This window comes from Papio anubis, chromosome 8 (genome assembly GCF_008728515.1).
Source record: "Papio anubis isolate 15944 chromosome 8, Panubis1.0, whole genome shotgun sequence".
Classification (NCBI taxonomy): Eukaryota; Metazoa; Chordata; class Mammalia; order Primates; family Cercopithecidae; genus Papio; species Papio anubis.
The window spans coordinates 93817111-93838288 of NC_044983.1; the positions used below are offsets into that span (position 1 = coordinate 93817111).

At 50.2% G+C, this 21178-nt stretch overlaps 1 protein-coding gene across 1 annotated transcript; it reads left to right on the top strand.

Moving 5' to 3' along the window:
- Window positions 1–3868: 3868 nt before the first annotated feature.
- KCNS2 (potassium voltage-gated channel modifier subfamily S member 2) lies at window positions 3869–9262 on the top strand. The gene has a single exon (XM_021942526.2). The coding sequence runs from the start codon at window positions 4371–4373 to the stop codon at window positions 5802–5804; it is 1434 nt and encodes a 477-aa protein (XP_021798218.1). The 5' UTR covers window positions 3869–4370; the 3' UTR covers window positions 5805–9262.
- Window positions 9263–21178: the final 11916 nt, after the last annotated feature.

The following is a 21178-nucleotide window of genomic DNA, read 5'->3' on the forward strand; positions in this document are numbered from 1 at the left end:
CACAGGTGAACTGTCCAGTCCTTCAGGGTAGAAGGCACCCCTGTGCTGAGACCCCAGGTGGAAGGTCAAGGACCCAGTTCTTCCTCACAGTGGGGAATGTAGGTCAGGCAGCTCCCTCAGCCAAGCTGCCAGTGCAGCCCCCTCGCCTGTCAGGGGGAGAAAAGCTGTCTGAGATGTGTGGGCTCAGCTGAGAGATCAGCATTGGCAGTGAAGGCAGAGATAACAGTCGACCAGGTGCAAGGATCTGGGCCACCGACTAAGGTCTTTTCATCCTCCTTCCCAGGGTGCCTCTCCCTGCACCCCTGTACCCCCTCACCATCTTCCCAGCAGGCTGGGCCAGCCCAGAGGCAGGCCTCAATCTGTGCCTGGAGCAGGTGGCTGTATTTTAAGATCAGGGCTCAAACCTCTAAATAAACCATAAATAAAGCCAGCTTCCCCAGTATAGAAGGAGGGAGACGGCTCCATTTCTTTTCAGCACAGTGGCTGGGAAATAAACAAGTGGCTCTGCCTGTCACATACACTTACCCTCTGCAAAGGCATCTGTCAGACCCACAGAGCTTCTGCCTCAGCCTTTCCAAGAAATAACTGATGTGCCCCACATTGGGCTTCTCCCTGCAGGCTCCAAGTTCACTTTGCCATTCAAGGAAAGGTGAGCATGGGGCTTGCCCCTGACCCCAGCCTCACAGGAAGAGCTATCAAAGGGCAGGCTTAGACACAGGGCCCCAGTGTAGCTGGAAGCATGTTGGCACAGCTCTCTCAGCTGGGGAAGGGGACAAGAGGAAAGGAGAGAGGGAGGAAGGTAGGAGGTCAGGCGGTTGGCAGGAGCAGGGGCAGAGCTGAGAGGGGCAAGGAGTGGCCTCTGTTAGAGAGATGGGAGGATGAGAGCCTCAGGGGCCCAGGCAGAGACTGGTGTGCAGGTAGGGTGGCCGTGGGTGTAGGAGAAACAAAGAAACAGAAGGCAGAGGGCTCTCTCTCCATGGGTGAAATCTCCCACGACCACAGAGGATGAAGGAGCAAGAACAACAGACAGGAACAGAAGGAAGCGGGCAGATACATGAAGCAGGGGAGGGAGGAAAGCCCCGGAGGAATCAAACTCAAGTATGTGTAGAAGGAAGGACCCTCAAAATGCAGCAGGAAAAGGTGATGTATTCATTGAGCTAAACCAGAAGAGCCAGGAGCCAAGGCCAAGGGAACGGGAGCGGCTGGGAATGGTGACATGTGGCACACACAGATATGTGGCGGTGAAGCAGAAGGGGGCTGTGAGCTCTGGAGGGGCCAGAAGGCAGGCAGCTCGTAGTGAAAGGATAGGGGTAAGAGCTAGAGAGAGCCACAGGGCCCATGAAGACTGTGCCCCAGGTGCTGCTGCTCAGGCCCCTGCAGCAGGGACACCTTGCAGCCACCATCACCCCCAAGTTGTGGGAGAGGGGATTGGAAAAGGTTGAAAGAGGCAGTGACACAGGGATTACACATGCATTGAAGCACACACCCCCTCAGCAAGGGCAGCACTCTCTCCACAGCACCCCCATGGGGATGAAGGAGATCCAGGGGCTCCCAGACTGCAGCCAGATGCGCGGGAGCCACAGACCTCCAATGATGGACACAGCAGACCTAGATGAGGTTGCTCTCCACAATACAGACCCTGAGAGAAAGGGAGATGAACACAAGGACAACCAAGATCAGATTTTTCTCCCTCTCCCTCTCTCTCACACACACACATACACTCTCACACACGCAAACACACTGGGAAATAAAGGGTGGCTTGTATGTGTTTGGGGGTAGGGCAGACGGGAGGACTGGTTTCCTCTTTTAGGGACCTGAAGAAAAGTTTCCCAAAGCCCGGGGAAAGGTCAAACACAAGAAAGAGGAAGTGTGTGTGGCCCTCACTACCCTACTTTCCCTCCCATGTGGCTGCCTCAGCCTACACACACATTTGCAGAGGCCTGCAGGGGCATGGGTGTGAAACCCTCTCAGCAGGCAACACACTGCATTCACACCCACACACATGTCCAGAAGCCAGTGGCTGGCACAGGGATGGGTCAGACTTGGATGCAGGAGCTCCCATACGAAGCCAGATTAAGGGTCCTCTCCAGGTCCACCAAGGAGGTCCCAAGTCCTCCAGGGCTACACAGAGCACCTCTCCAGCTGGGACGGCATTGCCAGAATTGCCTAAAGAAAGAATGTGCTTCCCACTGTGGCTGTGGTGTTTGCACCATGAGTCCAGAGCCACCTTGCAAGGGCATTCCCAGGACTTCTGACGGAGACATGTAGACGCTAGCTCCCTGCTAAGCTCGCACACCCACGGTGCCCCAGTTTTGCAAGTGGACACCACAGAGAAAGACCAAAGGGAGGGGGCTGCCCAGGGACTGGGTCCATTTCTCAGCTCAGCCCAGTAGGCAGGGCCTTAAGGACAATCCTAGGAGACCAAGAGCTCAGATCTGGGCCACGAGTCTTCTTGGGAATGGGGACGCAGATCCTGAGCACATCTACCAGTCCCCACTCCAGCTCGAACCCCCCAGTCCCCACTGTTGGCACGCACATCGGTCTCAACGTATTCCACACACATAAGTCCGTCACAGTCCCAAGAATACTACACTGTACACAGCACACTGTACACACAGCACACGGTTCCCCATGCCACACACTGCGCTGACACACGTCCCAGGGCTCCCCTGTGCCGACGCATCTTCCCATCCGACAGAGGACCCATTTTAATGAATGCGGTACACACAGTGAAAAGTCCTGCTGTCCTCAGCCTATACACACACACAGCGCCCTGCAGTCCCGCACAGCCCGCATACCACACCGGCCTGGACACAAACGGTGCCCACACAGAGCTCCCGACCAGAACTCAGCGACTCCCGCCCCCGCTGTGCGGCCTGCGCTACCGTCCCCCGCGTACTAAGCCGAGCTCCACCTCAGACTTCCCGGCCCCCTGTTTTCTCCTCCAGCTCCTTTTCCCCAACAACCCCAACCCCGGGCTTCGGGAAACTTTTCTTCAGGTCCCTAAAAGGGGAAACCTGGAGTTCCTCCGGTCCCGCCCTGTCCCCGGATACGCGCAAGCCGCCCTTTATTTCCCAGCCCGGCTCCCGCCAGACCCAGCGGGGAAAGGTCACCGTAGGCAGCCCCCTGCCTGCGCCCTGGGGGTGGTGATAATAACAGCTGTCACCGGGGGATGGGCGGGGGGGAGGGAGGGGTGTCGGCCCCGCGCCGAGCCGGGGGCGCAAGGTGGTCGCGGTGACGCGCCGGGGAAGCGCAGAGAAGCAGCGGCGGCGGCGGCTGCGCCTTCCGAGCCCGGGGCGGCGGCCGAGGCGCGCGGAGCTGTCCGTTCAGCACCACCGCGCCGCGCCCAACGCAGGGCCCGCGCCCGGTCACACCCGCTCTGCTCCCGCCCGGGTTCACCGGGCGCCTGCGGCGCGGGCTCCTGCTTCTCTCGGCGGGTGACGGGCGCGCGGATCCGGAGAAGGGGCTCCGCGAGCGGCGGGACCACGCAGCCACCTGTGAGCCTTCCGCAGCTGCGGGCGGCGGCGGCTTGCCCGGCCCGAGACGGGAGGAGAAGCTCGGCGGCCCCCGCCCGCCGGCCCGCCGGGCGCACACTCGGGCGCACACACTCGCATCCGCGCACGCACCGCCAGCAGGCAGCGGCCACCGCCGCGATGCTCGCCCGCGGGTCGGGGAAGTTTCCCGCCGGCCTCGGCCGCGGGCGCCCGTGCTCCCAGGTAAGCGCTTCCAGAACGCGCAGGGCGAGCCCGGGCAGCCCCGCCGGGTGAGGCGCAGCGCACGCGGCCCTGGGGCATAGCGCCAGGCGGGCGGTGAGACCTGGGCCGGGGACGCGGGGGCTGCAGGCTTGGGAGCTGGACCCAGGGGAGGCCGGGCCGCCCCGCTCTTTCCCTGGCCCGGGTTTCCAGACTCCAGCGCATCCGCCCCAACCTCCCAAAGCTACGCGCCCCCCATGTCGGCCCCGCTCTGCCCGTGCGTATTTCAGCTCTGGTCCCTCCTGTCTGCGGCGAGCGGGCGGGGGCGTCTCCCGGGCCTGCCCATGGACAAGGTCAGCACGCAGCCCCCTGAGCGCTCAGAGCCGCGGGGACGCGACGCTGCACGCGCAAAGCGCCAACCGAGACCCCCGGGGTGGAGCCGTGCTAATAGAAACATACCTACCCCCAGCCTTTCCTGGGAGGGGGCCAGACCCCTCAAACTCTTGCCCCAGCCCAGTGCCCTTCAGCACCCAAGACCCACCTAGGAGGCTTGGGCCCGCCAGAAATGGGTAGGGAGAGGGGGCGATGGGCCGGGGCGCACGGCCCTCTTGCCGACGCTGTTCCCTCCGCTTCCAGGTGTAGCGCCCCCGCGCGGCGCGGGCGGCCGGTGCCTCCAGCATGACCGGCCAGAGCCTGTGGGACGTGTCGGAGGCCAACGTCGAGGACGGGGAGATCCGCATCAACGTGGGCGGCTTCAAGAGGAGGCTGCGCTCTCACACGCTGCTGCGCTTTCCCGAGACGCGCCTGGGCCGCCTGCTGCTCTGCCACTCGCGCGAGGCCATTCTGGAGCTCTGTGATGACTACGACGACGTCCAGCGGGAGTTCTACTTTGACCGCAACCCTGAGCTCTTCCCCTACGTGCTGCATTTCTATCACACCGGCAAGCTTCACGTCATGGCTGAGCTGTGCGTATTCTCCTTCAGCCAGGAGATCGAGTACTGGGGCATCAACGAGTTCTTCATTGACTCCTGCTGCAGCTACAGCTACCATGGTCGCAAAGTGGAGCCCGAGCAGGAGAAGTGGGACGAGCAGAGTGACCAGGAGAGCACCACGTCTTCCTTCGATGAGATCCTTGCCTTCTACAACGACGCCTCCAAGTTCGATGGGCAGCCCCTTGGCAACTTCCGCAGGCAGCTGTGGCTGGCCCTGGACAACCCTGGCTACTCAGTGCTAAGCAGGGTCTTCAGCATCCTGTCCATTCTGGTGGTGATGGGGTCCATCATCACCATGTGCCTCAATAGCCTGCCTGACTTCCAAATCCCTGATAGCCAGGGCAACCCTGGCGAGGACCCTAGGTTCGAAATCGTGGAGCACTTTGGCATCGCCTGGTTCACATTTGAGCTGGTGGCCAGGTTTGCTGTGGCCCCTGACTTCCTCAAGTTCTTCAAGAATGCCCTAAACCTTATTGACCTCATGTCCATCGTCCCCTTTTACATAACTCTAGTGGTGAACCTGGTGGTGGAGAGCACACCTACCTTAGCCAACTTGGGCAGGGTGGCCCAGGTCCTGAGGCTGATGCGGATCTTCCGCATCTTAAAGCTGGCCAGGCACTCCACGGGCCTCCGCTCCCTGGGGGCCACTTTGAAATACAGCTACAAAGAAGTAGGGCTGCTCTTGCTCTACCTCTCCGTCGGAATTTCCATCTTCTCCGTGGTGGCCTACACCATTGAAAAGGAGGAGAACGAGGGCCTGGCCACCATCCCCGCCTGCTGGTGGTGGGCTACTGTCAGTATGACCACAGTGGGGTACGGGGATGTGGTCCCAGGGACCACGGCAGGGAAGCTGACTGCCTCTGCCTGCATCTTGGCAGGCATCCTCGTGGTGGTCCTGCCCATCACCTTGATCTTCAATAAGTTCTCCCACTTTTACCGACGCCAAAAGCAACTTGAGAGTGCCATGCGCAGCTGTGACTTTGGAGATGGAATGAAGGAGGTCCCTTCAGTCAATTTAAGGGACTATTATGCCCATAAAGTTAAATCCCTCATGGCAAGCCTGACGAACATGAGCAGGAGCTCACCAAGTGAACTCAGTTTAAATGATTCACTACATTAGCTGGGAGGACTTGTCACCCTCCACCCCACATTGCTGAGCTGCCTCTTGTGCCTCTGGCACAGCCAGGCACCTTATGGTTATGGTGTAAGGAGTATGCCCAGCCCCTGAGGGGAGAGATGCATGGGATATGCACCCAGGTTTCTTTTGCAGTATTTAGAATCGTTTTTAGAGGGTGGTGTGTCTGACACCATGCCTTTGCACCTTTCCATGAAATGACACTCACTGGTCTTTGCATCGTGGGCATAAAATGTTCACCTTTTTGCCAGATGAGTACACCCAGAATGCTAATTTTTCTGTTCATCGTGTACGCTATTCTAGTGCTTGTGGCCCAGTACTGTCTATGAGTTGTTGTGCTCCTGTTTCTGAGGTTGTTGTGTGAGTTCTGTACAAAAAGCCCCCACAAGTCTGTCCACTGGAAATGCATCTATGAGGTCAGCAAGGATATCATGAGATTTTTGCTCACAGTCATGTGAAAACAAAATCTCAGCTCTTTATTCATTGCTTTCATTTAGTTTTAATACCAAAACAAAGAGAATGCAAAGTTAAGCACACTTGACCAATGCAAGTCTTAAGTTGTTTTTATAAATGATCTGTAGTTCCGTGGCTTGCATGGGTGCACCTATCATCTTTAGAACGATGTACACTGATGTTCATCTCATAAATGTCACTCTTTAGAGAATGTTAGTTAAACATGTAGTGAAGATCGAATTTTTTCTCCAAGGACAGATGCGTTAGGGAGAGGGGCTTCAGCTAAATAGTCGAGACCCTAGGGTGCTTAAAGCCAAGTCAGTGCAGGCTGAGCCCCTTGGTTCATGGTCAAACCTCCGTGTTTGCTAGGGTGACTGTAGAGACATGTATTTCTGGATGAGGTTTCTGATCTAGACCATTTGACCAAACTTTGCTGCGTCTAAGATATTAGCATGTTTTTGAAATATTTATTTTTTAAGATGTTTAGGAGTAAGTTTGTGTTGTCTTCCTCAACTAAAAAGAAGTTTACTGTTGTATCGTCTCCCTGAGGTGAACGTTGTTGAGTTGCTAGCAAGGGCAGTAGCTTACTTTTGTTGCCTGCTCTGAAAGCTCATCAAATGAGAGCCCTTTTATTTCTAAGCAGAATTTACTCAAATAATTTTGCTTCTAAGATATAGTATGTTGTATATATGTTATGTTTTCCCTGGAGTTCCTGCCATGACATGGAAACCTGGTGGTATGGAAGCATGTACTCAAAATATAGATGTGCATGAAGGTGGTGTGGCTTACCCAGGATGGAAATGCTGCAGTTCTTACTTGCATTCCAACTGCCTTTCATTGAGGGTGAGTGGGTAGAGGCCAGGAGAAAGGAAAGAGTTGTAAAATAAAAAAAACTGCTAGTTCATAAAATGTCATAAAAATTGTAAACTTGAAAAGCTTAATGCTATTCAAAAGACTTTCGAACTTCTAAACTTGCATTGAAGGGAGATGACTGTTTTCTCCTCCAAAATTCTCCTGCCCCTCTTGTTCAGTTAACCAGCACATAACATTGTGATGGGGAACCTGGGTTCCTCTATAAGATAATTCTTCTCCATCATCTTTAAGGTAATCTGATGGTTTTCCAGGGGGCTTTCATTATTGTTCCATCTTTGAAAAGGCAATAGAACCCAGGGGTCTGAGCATGGAGCTATCCAGGCTTTTCATCCAAAGGTTGGGACTCTTCTTAAGAGGTCCTTTTGTGTTTCAGTTGATTGAAGATGATACTTACCTCGTGGAGGCGTGGCAAGGGTCTTCTCAGAAGGCTTTGTGTTCTTGTAGTTGTCATGGCTACTACAGTGTGGGTGATTGATTGAATGAATTCACTAGCCGCTTGTGTCCTGGAACCCCCAGTTCAAATCTTTCCATCAGACTGGAGGCTCATGGGAGGCTGGGGGTGGCTGTCTCCTAGTGTCTACATCCATGTCTCTGAAGCATCAGGAAAAGTGAGATGACTTAGAGGCAATGGGGCACTGAATCAGAGGAGCAGGGCTATTTTTCAGAATTTGCACATGGAACACTTAGCTTTGGCTGATGCTTCCAGCCCTGGAAGGCATAACATTTACAGAATCATCCCCAGCTGCACTGAAGGCAGGTGGTGGTACAGACTTAAGAGGACCGTTCAGTTTGCCAAGGCTGATGGTATTGGGTCACTGAGCCTGGTATCCACAGCCACTGACCAGGAAACTTATGCAAAGTGGAAACAAGGAAGGAGGCAGAATAACTCAGTCACTCTCATGAGGTTTTTCTAAACAAGAAGGCTTACCACCAAAAAAGAGGTACCCTAGTGGTTACCCTTTGCAGATGTGAAAGCTGGAAAACTTGACTTTTCTTTTTGGTAATGACTTGCATTTATCTGGTGCCTTTCATTGGAGGAATCCCAAAGTGCTTTAGAGACTATCTTTTTAACATCTCTTGTACATACATATATACTTACATATATACTTATATAATATTATCTTGCCCACCTGGACCTTTAATCACTTCTGAGCATGAGAATGTCCCAATAGCATTGAGTTTTTCAAGTGGTGGTTTTAGATAAGTGGGAGAGAGAACAACCCGGCTGGCTTGAACCATGGAGCTAATTCCCACTAGACTGACTGGTGACCCAGAGAGAAATAATCTTCCTCTTCCCTAAAGTCTCACTAAGATGTGAAGTTTACAGGTGCTCTCCACTGGGTCTTCGATTGACCTTGTTAGGTAACATCTAACCAGCAGGTTTTTTTTAGTCCCTGAAGCTTACCAGGGAGGGTCAGGTTAATTTTCTGCATTGCTCTTGGAGCAAAGGCTAAAAATATGAGGTGACATCTTTGGCAACCAGGCTGTCAGACTGACCTGTAAACCTCCTTTAGGGGGACAGAGTAGAAACTGGAGATGACTTGTTTCCAGCTGTGAGCTTGAGAGAAGCGTCACTCCCAACATTTGAAGGTTATTGCTTTCAATACCATTGGGACAAATATATGGGCCAGGCTTTGATATCTGTGATGCGCATTTTGGAAGTGCTGGGTTGGGAAGTGACACATGTCTGTTGCACAAATGCATATTGGTTATAGGATTGTGTTTTCTGCCAAACCCCCACATTTCTTGGGTTTGCGAGTGAGGAAGGGCATGTTGTAATGCCGAGCTGATTTGTAGCTCGTAAGGTAGTAATTGGTATTTAACATTTGGATTTGTTATTTCTACTTATCTTAGCACTCAGATAATTGAACTACCTGCTAATTCTTGCCTCATTTCAAAGAAAATAAGTTGTTATGCACTTTGGGATAGTGGTGATCTGTACAGGCTGTGTGTTAGCTACTTGAAGGCTTAACTGGTATTTCTTGTATGTTTTAACAGCATGACTTCTTACAGAGTTGTAATTTTTAAAATTGAGGACGCCGTATTTGAGATGTCAGTTTTAACACTCATTAACACACTACTGTGCAAGCATTGATGCAGGCTGCACGGAACCGTTATGTCTGATTGTTGCACTTTCATCTCTGTGCCTGGATTCGGGAATGGACAGTAATACTGACACACCGAGGACTCCAGCCTCAAAAAGTGTGCAGATTAAATAGATGAAAATTATTTGCACCTCTTGGAGGCACTTCAGTTACATATGCAGTAGCAAACAAGGAGGGCATTTAAAGTTGGGGACCAGATTTCCTGAGAAAGCCTGTTTGTTTTTGTTTTTGGTTTTGGTTTTTTTTTTTTGCAGTTTTGGGGAAGGGGAAGCTGTTGTTTATTCTTTGTAAAGGCAGGGTCCTGCTTTTCTAGGATCTTGAGCCACTGGCCTCCTTTGTAGAAGGAATGGTCATGTACTCTTGTAACTCTTGTGAAACGGACACCCCTGCAGGATTTTCCTCCCGCATGCTTTCCTGCTCAGCACCTCTGTCAGCCTGCCCTGCCAGCCCCACCCTGTTCCAAAGTGCCACTCTCCCTGCTGCTGAAGTAGCTCCCTCATAGTAAATTGGGTAACCCTGAGTGTCCTGGCTGGTTGGGCATGAACACTGCTGGGGGATACATAGAGACACTTCTTGGCACACTTAAAATAGACTGAGAGTATAAGCCAGTCCAAAGGCCATGGTGAATCAGTAGGAAGGCCACTGGGCAGACTTGGTTCTGCTGGGTGTTGCCTTCAGCTCTGTGACTGTAGGTACATAGTGCGGCCTCTCCAAGCCTCACCTTCCACTGCTGCAAAATGAGAAGGTTGGATTAGATCATCCTTAAAGCCCTACCCACTTCTTCATCTCAATATAAAAACAGAATTTCTGCATGTCTCTCTATGTCCTCATTCTAGCCATGAGCCGATCCTCCTATCCCTAATTTATTTTTAAGAAGAGCGGAGACATTGTTTACAAACAACCTTCTATTTGGTTTCATTTCATCTTCAGCAGTCAGCCACAATAGACGACATTTGCAGGGACAATGCAATCAGGAAATGCGTGAGCTAGGTTCTGATCCAAGTGAATCAAGTTTTAAAATCATCAGCGAGTGTCTCCTTTGGGATTTCCACTATTTCCACCTAGGTACACCGAATCCAGATTCCTGCTATTAACAATCATTAGACAGAGGAAAATCACCAAGATCCCATTCAACTTCAGGGCTAACACTGCTCATTTTGGTTTGTTGCCTTTGTGAAGGATAGGAGATCCCCTACCTGTTTCCATGAGGTTATTGGGCCCCAGAAGGGGCCCTGAGTTGTAGAGAGCAGATGGCTGTCCCATCCAACACTCAACTCACACTGAGCAGTGGTGGCATCTGCAGGTGACCTTGTCTGTGTATGCAGCAGAACGGTGTAGAAATCTGTGTTAACCTTGCCTCACACTCGTTGAGGCTGAGGAAGGATGCACAGCACTGCTCTCCAGCCTCACCACAGTCTTTGCATTCCATCAAGTGGGGGGTAGCTCAGCTCCTCCCCTTTAGCCACCATCCCTGCAGCAAGGGTATAAATGAATGTTCAGGGGTATCTTAGGGCCAGGATGCCTTACATCTTAAAAGGAAAAACAAACACCTCCCCTTGAGGGAAGAACTTACATGTTGCATGTACACGGTTATTATCTCCTGTTATTTTTAGGAGAATTCTGAACTAGCATTTCTACCCAAGGACCTTACATGGGTGTTACATCTGGTCGATGCTGCAGGTCTGAAACTCTGCAACATTTTCCCCCTTCTGGGACCTCACTTGCCAATAGCATCATCCTCCTGGGTAAATTCTCCCAAGCAAACGACTGTGTCTGCAGCTGGCAGCTGATGCATTCAGAAGAACAGAGACGCAAACAAGTCCTCAGAGATCCGTGGAGGGGAAAGAGAGGGAGGGGAAAGAGATACAAGAGAGGGGGAGAAGAAGGCTGGCGTGCCTTGGAGTTGTGTAAGGTCCTACAGAAGGAACGGGATAGGAAGAAACCAGAACATGGAGGGAAAGAGAAAAAAAGAGGGAACAAGAGAGAGTGAATAAAGGAAAATGCAGAGAAGAAAGAAAGGAAAAGAGCAGAGAGCAAAAAGAGAGTCAATGTCTAGTGACATTATTTTAGGACTTCCAGTGAGCCTATTTTATTTCCAGTCAACCTAGCGTGCTCCTAGCCCAGCAAGGCCTCCTGGAGGCAACGATCGCTGGGGTTGCCCCCACTGCTCTCCACCTGGACTGGCCCCCATCCCTGCTTGCCAGAGGGCTTCACAGTCTGGTAAAATAGAGAGCTCCGGAGCCCACTGGAAGCATTTTTGGATGAAGAGGGCAACGAGGACACAAGGAAAGAAGGAATGACTGTTTCCTCTGTGAAGACAAGACTTCCGGGCTACAAACAGAAAGAGGACTCCAGGGGCCAGCCAGACAGGGTGTGGTGCTGGGAGTCAGGGCTGGACAGGTGGAGGGGAGGGAAAAGGAAAAAAACCTTTTCATCCAGGAACAGGAACCTGCATAGGCAGAGAAAAGAAGGCCGAAGCCCCAGCATGTGTGCAGAACGTCGAAGTCAGTAAGTCTAGAGAGAAGCAAGGTGCAGATGGGGGGCAGAGCTAAGCCATCTGAAGAGCCTGAGCTTCATGCTTTTGTCACCAGGGTGGAGACATCCTGACCTGATGAATGTTGTCAGAATGTGACTCTAGCATCAGCTTGGAAGTGTGAGAGGGGACAGGTGGCTGATTTGAGGTCACGGTCACAGTATAGATCAGATACAAAGGGAGTGGGGTGGGGAGGAGGAGCAGTGCAGGTCAGCGGGGAGGCGGCTCTGCAGGACTCCATCAGTGACTGGATATGGGATGAGAGGGAGGGGAGGATGGTTTCTGGGTTTCTGGCTGGGTTGGTGGCTGGGTGGATGGTGGTGCCACGTGGAGAGATAGGGAATACTCAGAGCCATGTTGCCTGAGTGCCTGGGACACACAGAGGGGGTGTGCGGTAGGCAGAGGGAGGCCTGGGGTGGGAGTCCTCAGCTTAGAGATGGAAGTGGACACCATGGAGAGGCCAGGAATCACCCTGAGGGAGACTGGCATGGGAAGGGACCCTTGGGGATGAGTGAGGCCATAGCCTTGCTTTTCTCAGTTGACTCCTTATCTGCCAACCTATTTCTTTCCTTTTTCCTGAGAAATCCTAGAGGGGTGACCTTGGCTTTCCTCTCCTGCCACTTCCTTGTGTTTTCTCTGTGACCGGCCTCTGTTCCCACCGCCCTTTTGGAACTGCTGTCCTGATGGTCACCAGTGCTTTCCTGATAGCCAAATTCAGTGTCCTGTCCTCCACTCTCAAGCTCCCCCAAATTCTTTGGCCACACAGATCAGCCTCTAAGTCCCGGGCACTCCCTCCTTTGCGATTTTTGGGGCTCTGCTTTTCCCTCCCATCACCCCGTGGTTCTTCCTTCTCCTCTGACCCCTCCCTCTTCAGTTTCTCCCACAATTCTGTCCACAGCCACACTGTCCGTAGGAGCCTGCCACACCCTATATCCAACTGCAGCCTCAACCCACCTGCAAAGGACCCCTGTGTCTCCTGCCCGATGCCCTCACTCCTGAGCCCCACACCCACGTCACCTATGTGCATTGGCATTCGCTCTCTCTAAAATGGAACTTCCCACCTTCACTCCAAACTTGCTCTTCCTCCTGACTTCTTCCTCATTTCTGTCAATGGAACCACAGCGCTCCCAGCCCCTCGGGTTGAAATTTCGGTCATCTTTGAATCCTCCCAATTTATGTACCCCTTTACTCACCATCGTGATTATTTACTGGCAGCTGAGTAATTGCCAAGTACCATGTTAGATGCAAGGGAAATAAATCCAAAGGGCATTGTACACAGTCATAAGCAGTGTAGACTTGAGAGACACTTTACTGTGCAGCAGAATCCTCCAGGGAGCTTTTCACGATGTAGATTTCTGGGCATCACCCATCTACAAATTCAGACTCTTGAGGTGAAACCAGGAATCTGCAGTTAAAGGTTTGCAGGTGACTTGGGTTCAGGTGGCTTTCAGACCATTCATGGGGAAACACTACTTCAGGGGTTCCCCTTGCAGACCACATCATCTCCTCGCCTGCACCCACTGGACCAGGTGTCACCCGCACTTTCCTCGGTATCTTGCACGTTGGTCCCCTTGTATCCATTCTAGGGCTCTCACCCCACTTCTGTCTGTGTTAACTCATGTTCATTCCCAACAGACTCATCCCCAGGCTCTCCCCCAACAACCCATCCTTTTCTGCAACCCCTCCACTCCCTGCCCCCCCACACACATCTTTCTCTTTCCAGTGTCTTAGACCTACTAGTGACTTCTTGGCCACCGTTGGTGCTCCTGTTGAATATAACCACAGATGCCAAGGGCCACAGCTGAGGAAGTGGAAAATCTGCACGGGCCCAGTAAGGTGCTATCTAAAAGACAGAAAAGGGCCCATTTAGGAAGGAGTTGCCTTTCAATGGGCAGCCAGGCACAGGCAGAAGAGACATTAGAGCTTTGTAACTAGGGACACACAGAGTTGGCAGCACAAAGGGCCTGGGCCTCTGAAGGTTGTATGACCAGGCTCATCATCCATCCAGGGATGACCCAGCCTGCACCCTAGACTCTCGACCTCCCACAGCAGCCTGGCCATCTGCCCAGCAGTCCCTGGGCACCCAGGAGCACAGCCTACATGGCATGAGCGGGTGGACTGGGGGTATGTGGCAGGAACAGAATTGGGGTTCTTGGGGAGGTTTTTTCCACTTAAAACTCTTTTTGTCGCCTACGTCTCCAGACATTTAAAGACTTCTGAGCTATTTTCAGACCTACTATGAAAAGAACTGAGGTGCTAGCAGTCAGACACCCATCGAACTGTTTTCCTAAGAGGAGAACTGGCATGACTCACTTTTGATCTGTCAGCTTTGTATTGATTTTTCTGGCAAACTTTGTAGGTCTGCCCAGGGTTGACTCCACTGGGAGCGGCTACACTGTAACCCGCTGCGTCCAGAGTCGGTCATTACAAAGGCCACCATCACAGGATCGGATTATGCATTTCTTTTTGTGGGAATGTGGGAGGAGAGGAGGGAAACCGCAATCCACAAAACCAAGGGTGTCCCTGGGCTTCCCCACTGCCTGCTGAAGGGAAGCCAGGCAGCTCTCTTCATGCCTCTCCTGGGCTGGGGACTGAGGGCTGCCTTTGGAAAGAGGGGCTGGTTGGAGCTGACAGAGGCCCAGAGGCAAACCAATTCCACCCTGACCTTTCCTCTACACTGGGAACCAGGGAGCCAGCGATTGGAGGCTCAGAAGGAGGATGGTGAGGTTTTATGCACAGTTTAAATATATTGCTATGTAATTTTCCAATTTTAAAACATGAGATCACTGATTATTCAGTAGCTTCCCCCCCACTTTTTTTTTTTTTTAACAAAGTCCTCCTGTGTGTATGTTTGTGTGTGTGTATTTAAAGCCTTTTCAGTCAAACTGAGATATCCTACTGACCTTCCCATTGTACCTGAGCACCCATGAGAATGTGTAGACGCGTGTCAGAGCTTTAGAGACTGCGAGGAGCTCCCGAGTCTGAGGACTCACTCGTGCTGATATTTCAGGGAAGAGCTTGATGCCTGGAAACTGGAATGTGCAGATGTTACATATTGAGAGACTGGAGTGCTGGCCTCAGCAAACAGTGCCAGGAGAGGAACCAAGAGGTGGAACCGCGTCAACCAGGAGCCATTGTTTCGCTGAGGGCAAAGCCATTTGCCAGGCCCTGTGCTGGCTGCCCTGGCCCTCAGTGTCTCCCCCCAACTTTCCTGTGGGTGCCCTCAGGTGAAACAGCCCCTCAGACAGCCCCTTTGGAGCAGGTTTGACATGTCACTGAGAGATGCATATGTGTGTGTGTGCCTGCGTGCATGTGTGTGTCTATGTGTGTGTACGTGGGTCTCTGTGTCTGTGAGTCTGTGTGTGTGTGTGTGTGTCCATTATGTCTGTGTGCCTGGATGTCTGTCTGTGTGGCCATATGGATGTCTATGAGCCTTGTGTGTATCTGTGTGTGCCTGCGTGTATGTGTCTGTGTGTGAACCTCTGTATATGTCCATGTGTCTGAGTGTATGCATGTGGGTGTGTCTGTGCCTCTGTGTGTGTCTGTGAACATGGGGGTGGAATGGAAGGGGACAGCCTCACCTGTGGGGAGAAGGGGATGGAAGCAGCTGCTCTCCAGGGCTCCTGGTAGATATCACTTTCACAGAGAGGCTTTCTCTGCACTCCTTCCAATTTAAATTCTGCTTTCTGCCAGCCAGTGTCTCTCCCTCGTGTTGTCTCACTGCGTCCAATGCTTTTCCTTCTTAGCTGTTATTGTAATGTGTCATTTTTATTTATTGGGTGATGTGTGTCACCCCCGCTAGTCTGGAAGCTCCATGGATACAGGGAGATTTTATCTCCAGTGCCCAACACAGTACCTGGCACAGAATAAATGCTGACAGATAATAAATGAAATGAGGGCAGAAGGGCCCTGTCATTGCTCTTCTGGATAAATTGCAAGTCCCTGCGGAGTCTATTTGACGTGGTACATAGCTGCATCAAGGGTCAGGAGTTTCAGGGCACCGACATCCTTAGCAAAGCCTCCCAGGCTGGAGACCTGTGACACGCTAGCCAGGCAGTGCCACCAACAATGAGATTGGAAGGGACAGCTTCCCTGAGAGGCACATTTCTGAATGAGATCCAGAACTGAGGAAAGCTTGCCAGATATTCCCCTCGGGTGATGATTAATGCATGAACCAGTTCCCAGGTGAATAGTGTAAAAAGGAATCACTATATAGGCCCCCAACCCCTCTGAGGCAGGGCTCAGTGGAAAGCACACGTGCTATTCGGCATCAGAGCAGCGGTCGCTACATGCGCACACAGTTGGGTCGGCAGGTATTACTTTATACTAGTTAGAGGGATAGGCTTAACATTAGTTAATGTCTCATTGCTGATCTGCTAGCAAAACCTAAACCCCAAACCCAAACCTGAGCCCTTCATTTAAATGTATCCTCTGCGGCCAGCTCAGCACAATGAAGTCTGCATACCGATTTAGCCCTGCGGTTCACTGACTGGATCTCAAATGAAGTCGGCAGCGCATGTGCTGGTGTGGGAAGAAGAGCTTGCAGTGTGCATTTGTCGTCTGCCATGCACTAGCAGTGAGATACTGCGCACAACATGGCACCTCTCTAGCCTTCAGGGAAGAGGTGACGCCTGAGCTAGGACTTGCAGAGAGAGGAGGGATATCAGAGGGAGAATGTGCGTCCTGATTCCTTGGGGCAGGACCAGGGATAGCTACTGCCAGCATCAAACCTGCTCCAGGGGGCCAGCCTAGCCCCAGAGGGATAAAGGAGTTAAGAGTAGGCTGCTCCTGGGGCCCTCCTGAGAGGCACAGATGGATAAAAGGTTGGGGGCTGGGAGATGGCAGGAATCCAGACCGAGAGTGTGGCCAGAGGCCCTGAGAGCCCCAGACACAGGGGCTCCTTTCAGCTCCAGCTCTAGCTCCTAGGCTGGCAGTCTTAAGGCAAATTTCTCCTGTCTCCATTTTTTAAAAATTTATTTTTCTAAATTTTAATTGTGATAAAATAGCGGAAATTTTACTATTTTAAGTGTCCAGTTTGGTGGCATTAAATACATTCGCATTATTGTGCAACCATCACCACCATCCAATTCCAGAACTTTTTCACCTTGCAAAAAAAAAATTCTGTGCCCATTAAACAATAGTTCCCCATTCCCTAATCCCCTGTCCCTGGTTCAGTTTTCTATTTGATTTTATTACATAAGCACGTGTGTGTGTGTGTGTGTACCATCACCCAGTGGTACAGTGCAAAAAACTTACATAAATCTTCATTAAAATTCTAGGTCAGACATTTACTACTGTGAGAATTCGGTTAAGTAACATCATCTTTCTGAACATTTGTCTTCTCAGCTAAAATCTAAGGAGGAGGATGATGACGTTAATAGCTAACATTCACTAGGCACATGTCCATGCATTTCTTTTTCTCAAAAACCCTATAAAATAGGTTCTAGTATAATTTCCATTGGTAGATGAGGAATTGGAAGCACAGAGATGTATCCCAAGGCCACATTTAACATCTATTTAATATCCCAAGGCCACATTTAACATCTAGAAGGTCACTGTGAAGAAAGTGCCAAGTACAGAGCCCATGCCCAAAAGTGCCCATGCCCAAAAGTGAGGGTTCCTGTTGCCTTTTTCAGGAGTCTTTACCAGGTGCGGTTTATATAGTCTATGTCTGGAGCATCCTTTGTGCAGCAATGAGTCTAGAGTCATTGCATTTTAGCTTCACCACAACACTAGAAAGTAGATAATTTAAATGTAGTTTTAAAGTGCATTAATTTGTAATTCCACAATCGTTGAAATCAAAGAATTCATACCTTATAGGGAGAACTCAAAACTCACATGACTACCACCCTCTAAACTCAGACCCCACCCCAGAGTAACTATTCTTATTGCGTTGGTGTACTGTATGTCTTCCCAGACCTTTCTATGAATTAATAGACACATCTTTGTACCTGGAGAATTGAAAAATGCTTTCGCAGCTTGCTCTGTTCTGGAAACTTCTCAATATCACTCAGAGATATTTTTCCATATCAGTTCATAAAAATCAACCTCATTCTTTTTAACTGCACAGTGTGTTCATATCGAGGTGTATTTAGCCACCTCCCTCTGATGATCAGTTACTGAGGTGGGCAATGTCTTCATTTGGGCATGGTACCTTGTCCAAGGCCATCTGACTGGCCAGTGGCAGAGCTGGGTTCTAGCATCCTCGTTTCTGGCTCCAAAGTCAACAGCCATAACCACTGTAGTATAAATTAGCACAAACACAAAGTCTGTTTTCAAGTCAGATGGAAACTCAGTAGTTACTGACTACATTTATTTGTTCAATGCTCACTTATTTATTGAGCATCTACTATGTACTATAACCAGTGGTGGAGAATCTCCACCTTGAAATATCTCCCCTCTTGGCTTCTAACTCCACCTCACGCCTCCTGGCTTGTTGTCAAATTTGCTGGCCATCCCTCTTGCTCCACTGCCCCCTAAATTTTTATCTTTGTTCCCTTTTTGTTTCCTCACTTGGCACTGTTCCTGTGGGCCTTTCCATCCACGCCTCTGATTACTAAGTCTTCATTTCCAGGTCTCCCTCCCTTTCTCATCCAGCTCCAGACTCATGTTTCCAGCTGCCCCCAGGATACCTGCTCCTCGATATCTCGTAACCATCTAAAATTCCACATGTCCAATTCTGGACTCATTCTCGCACCCCTAAACCCACTCTTATTCCAATAAACTGCATCACTGCTTTGGGGTGACCCAAGTTGGGTCTGCAAGGCTAACTTCATCCTCTCACTCTTCTTTGTTCCATAAAGTCATTTAGTGAACCAGCTTCATTGGCTCAATTTCCTAAATAGTTCTGGGATCTGCCCTCTCTTCTCCAATGCCACTGCCCTGTCATAATTCAAGCCCCCAGCCTGTCTCCCTGAACTGGAACAAAAGCCTTCCCCTCTCCAATTCTCCAAGCTCCCAAAGCACCTCATCCATTCCTGTTATCCTTCATCTCAGCACTTGGAACTTACAGGTCTATGTCTAGTCGAGGCATGGGCCATATTCCAACCATCTTAATATCTCTGGCACATAAGTGTTTAGAACACAGTTTCCCTGAATGTTTGCTGAAGAAGTGTTAGCACCAATGGCACCTCCAGAAATGCTAGATAAAACCACCAAGGTGCTTTATTTCAGGCCCTCACCTTTTACATTATGGTTTTAAGGAACGTATAGGAATAAGGACAGAGGAGAATGTCTGCTCCTACATCTGCATGTGTGCTGAAGCTGACTGAGCACTTCTTACTGTTAAACTCCTTCCTCGATGTTGCAGCTTAGCAGCATTACAAATAATATCATTTCTACTATCTCTGTGTGGTAATTGTTGGTTTGTCATTCATCCTTGATTTTTGCATAGTAATTGCACATATAACAAATGTACAAAATAAAGAACTAGAACTGGTAGCAAAAAGATATATTATTGCATTAACTGTGCTGCATGCAAATACACTTTTATCTTCTCAACACATCAACTGAGGACTGTATATCTTTTATAAAGCACATTTTAGTACTGTGGTTGGGTCCTTACAGTGCAGGAAGCCCTGAGACTATTAAGATATCCCTCAGTGTTCACACAGATTTCTGTACCAACGACCACAGAATTATAGGAATAAAAATTAAACTGGCTCCTAGCTAAAGCAAACAAAACAAAACAAACAAACAAAAAAAACCCAGACTCCGTTTTTCTCATTTTTGTAAAGCAGATGTGATGCATCCGTCTGTTTTGTGTGAATTAAACGGTCTAGACATGCTTTCTAAAGAACTCCACAGATGTGACTATTTTCACTCCATAAGAACAATAAAGAAACTCATGTCTCTCCCTCTAGAAACTGGGGTATATTCTTTCAGGCCTGACACTGTAGTTGGATTCAGGAAATACAGCAGTATTTGTCACCTAAATTTTCACTTTCAATTGGATAATTATTTGTTCAATGCCAAAATAAATGCTTCCCAAGCTTTCAGGGTATTGGCTATTGAGTAATCTAACTCAGGTTTGGGAGATAACAGGTTTGATTTTGTGAATGGCAGTTTGTTTCCAATGCATTTCTTTGCCTGTATCTATGTTCATGCATTTGCTTGTCTTCTCATCCACCCTTCCAGCAAACACCAAATGACAGTGGCAACATAGTGATGAGCAAAATAGACACAATCTGTGTCCTCATGGAGGCAAGCAAAGGCATTTAGCAGTTAAAAACTGGGTTTCTAAGGCTTCTTTTTTTTTTTTTTTTTTTTTTTTTGAGACGGAGTCTGGCTCTGTCGCCCGAGCTGGAGTGCAGTGGCCAGATCTCAGCTCACTGCAAGCTCCACCTCCCGGGTTTACGCCATTCTCCTGCCTCAGCCTCCCGAGTAGCTGGGACTACAGGCGCTGCCACCTCGCCCAGCTAGTTTTTTGTATTTTTAGTAGAGACAGGGTTTCACCCTGTTAGCCAGGATGGTCTCGATCTCCTGACCTCGTGATCCGCCCATCTCCGCCTCCCAAAGTGCTGGGATTACAGGCTTGAGCCACCGCGCCCGGCTCTAAGGCTTCTTAACCATAGGCTGGGCGCGGTGGCTCACGCCTGTAATACCAGCACTTTGGGAGGCCAAGATGGGTGGAGCACTTGAGGTTAGGAGTTTGAGACCAGCCTAGGCAATATGGCGAAACACTGTCTCTACTAAAAATGCAAAGAATTAGCCAGGTGTGGTGGCGCATGCCTGTAATCCCAGCTACTCGGGTGGCTGAGGCAGGAAAACTGTTTGAACCTGGGAGGCTGAGGTTGTAGTGAGCCGAGATCACACCACTGCATATTTTAAATGTAGTTTTACAGTGTGTTAATTTGTAATTCCACAATAGTTGAAGACATGCATCATAAGAAATCAAACCAGGGCGACAGAAAAAGACTATGTAAATAAATAAACAAGTAAATAAATAAATACGATTTCTTAACCATTTGCTTAGATCCAAAATTTACATCACATTTATTTTACCTATGGTTCCTCCATCCATCATTTAACAAATGTTTATTCAGCATTACTTTGTCAGGGCCTGTGCTGGTGCTACAGAGATGAGGAAAATGTGGGCACAGTCCTGGCCCTCAAGCAGCTTACAGTCAGCAGAGAAGACAGAAGAATAAGTAGATACCATAATGCAATACGGAAAGTGCGGGGACAGTGATCTCTATCTGGGTGTACAGAGGAGGCGTTCCTGAGCTAAGCTGAAAGGATGAGTAAGACTTGGTCGCCTCAATTTCAGGAGGGTGGGCAGGAGCTAGGCAGATGTAGGTCACTAAAAGGAAAGTCAGGAGATGAGGAGGGGGAGGTGGGGCCCTGGTCAGAGAGGCTTTAATGACCCTTATCCTGCATGTGATGGAAATTCATTG

Bases quoted from the DNA above. Each gene is read 5' to 3' on its own strand.
- KCNS2 (XM_021942526.2), top strand. From the start codon at position 4,371: ATGACCGGCCAGAGCCTGTGGGACGTGTCGGAGGCCAACGTCGAGGAC.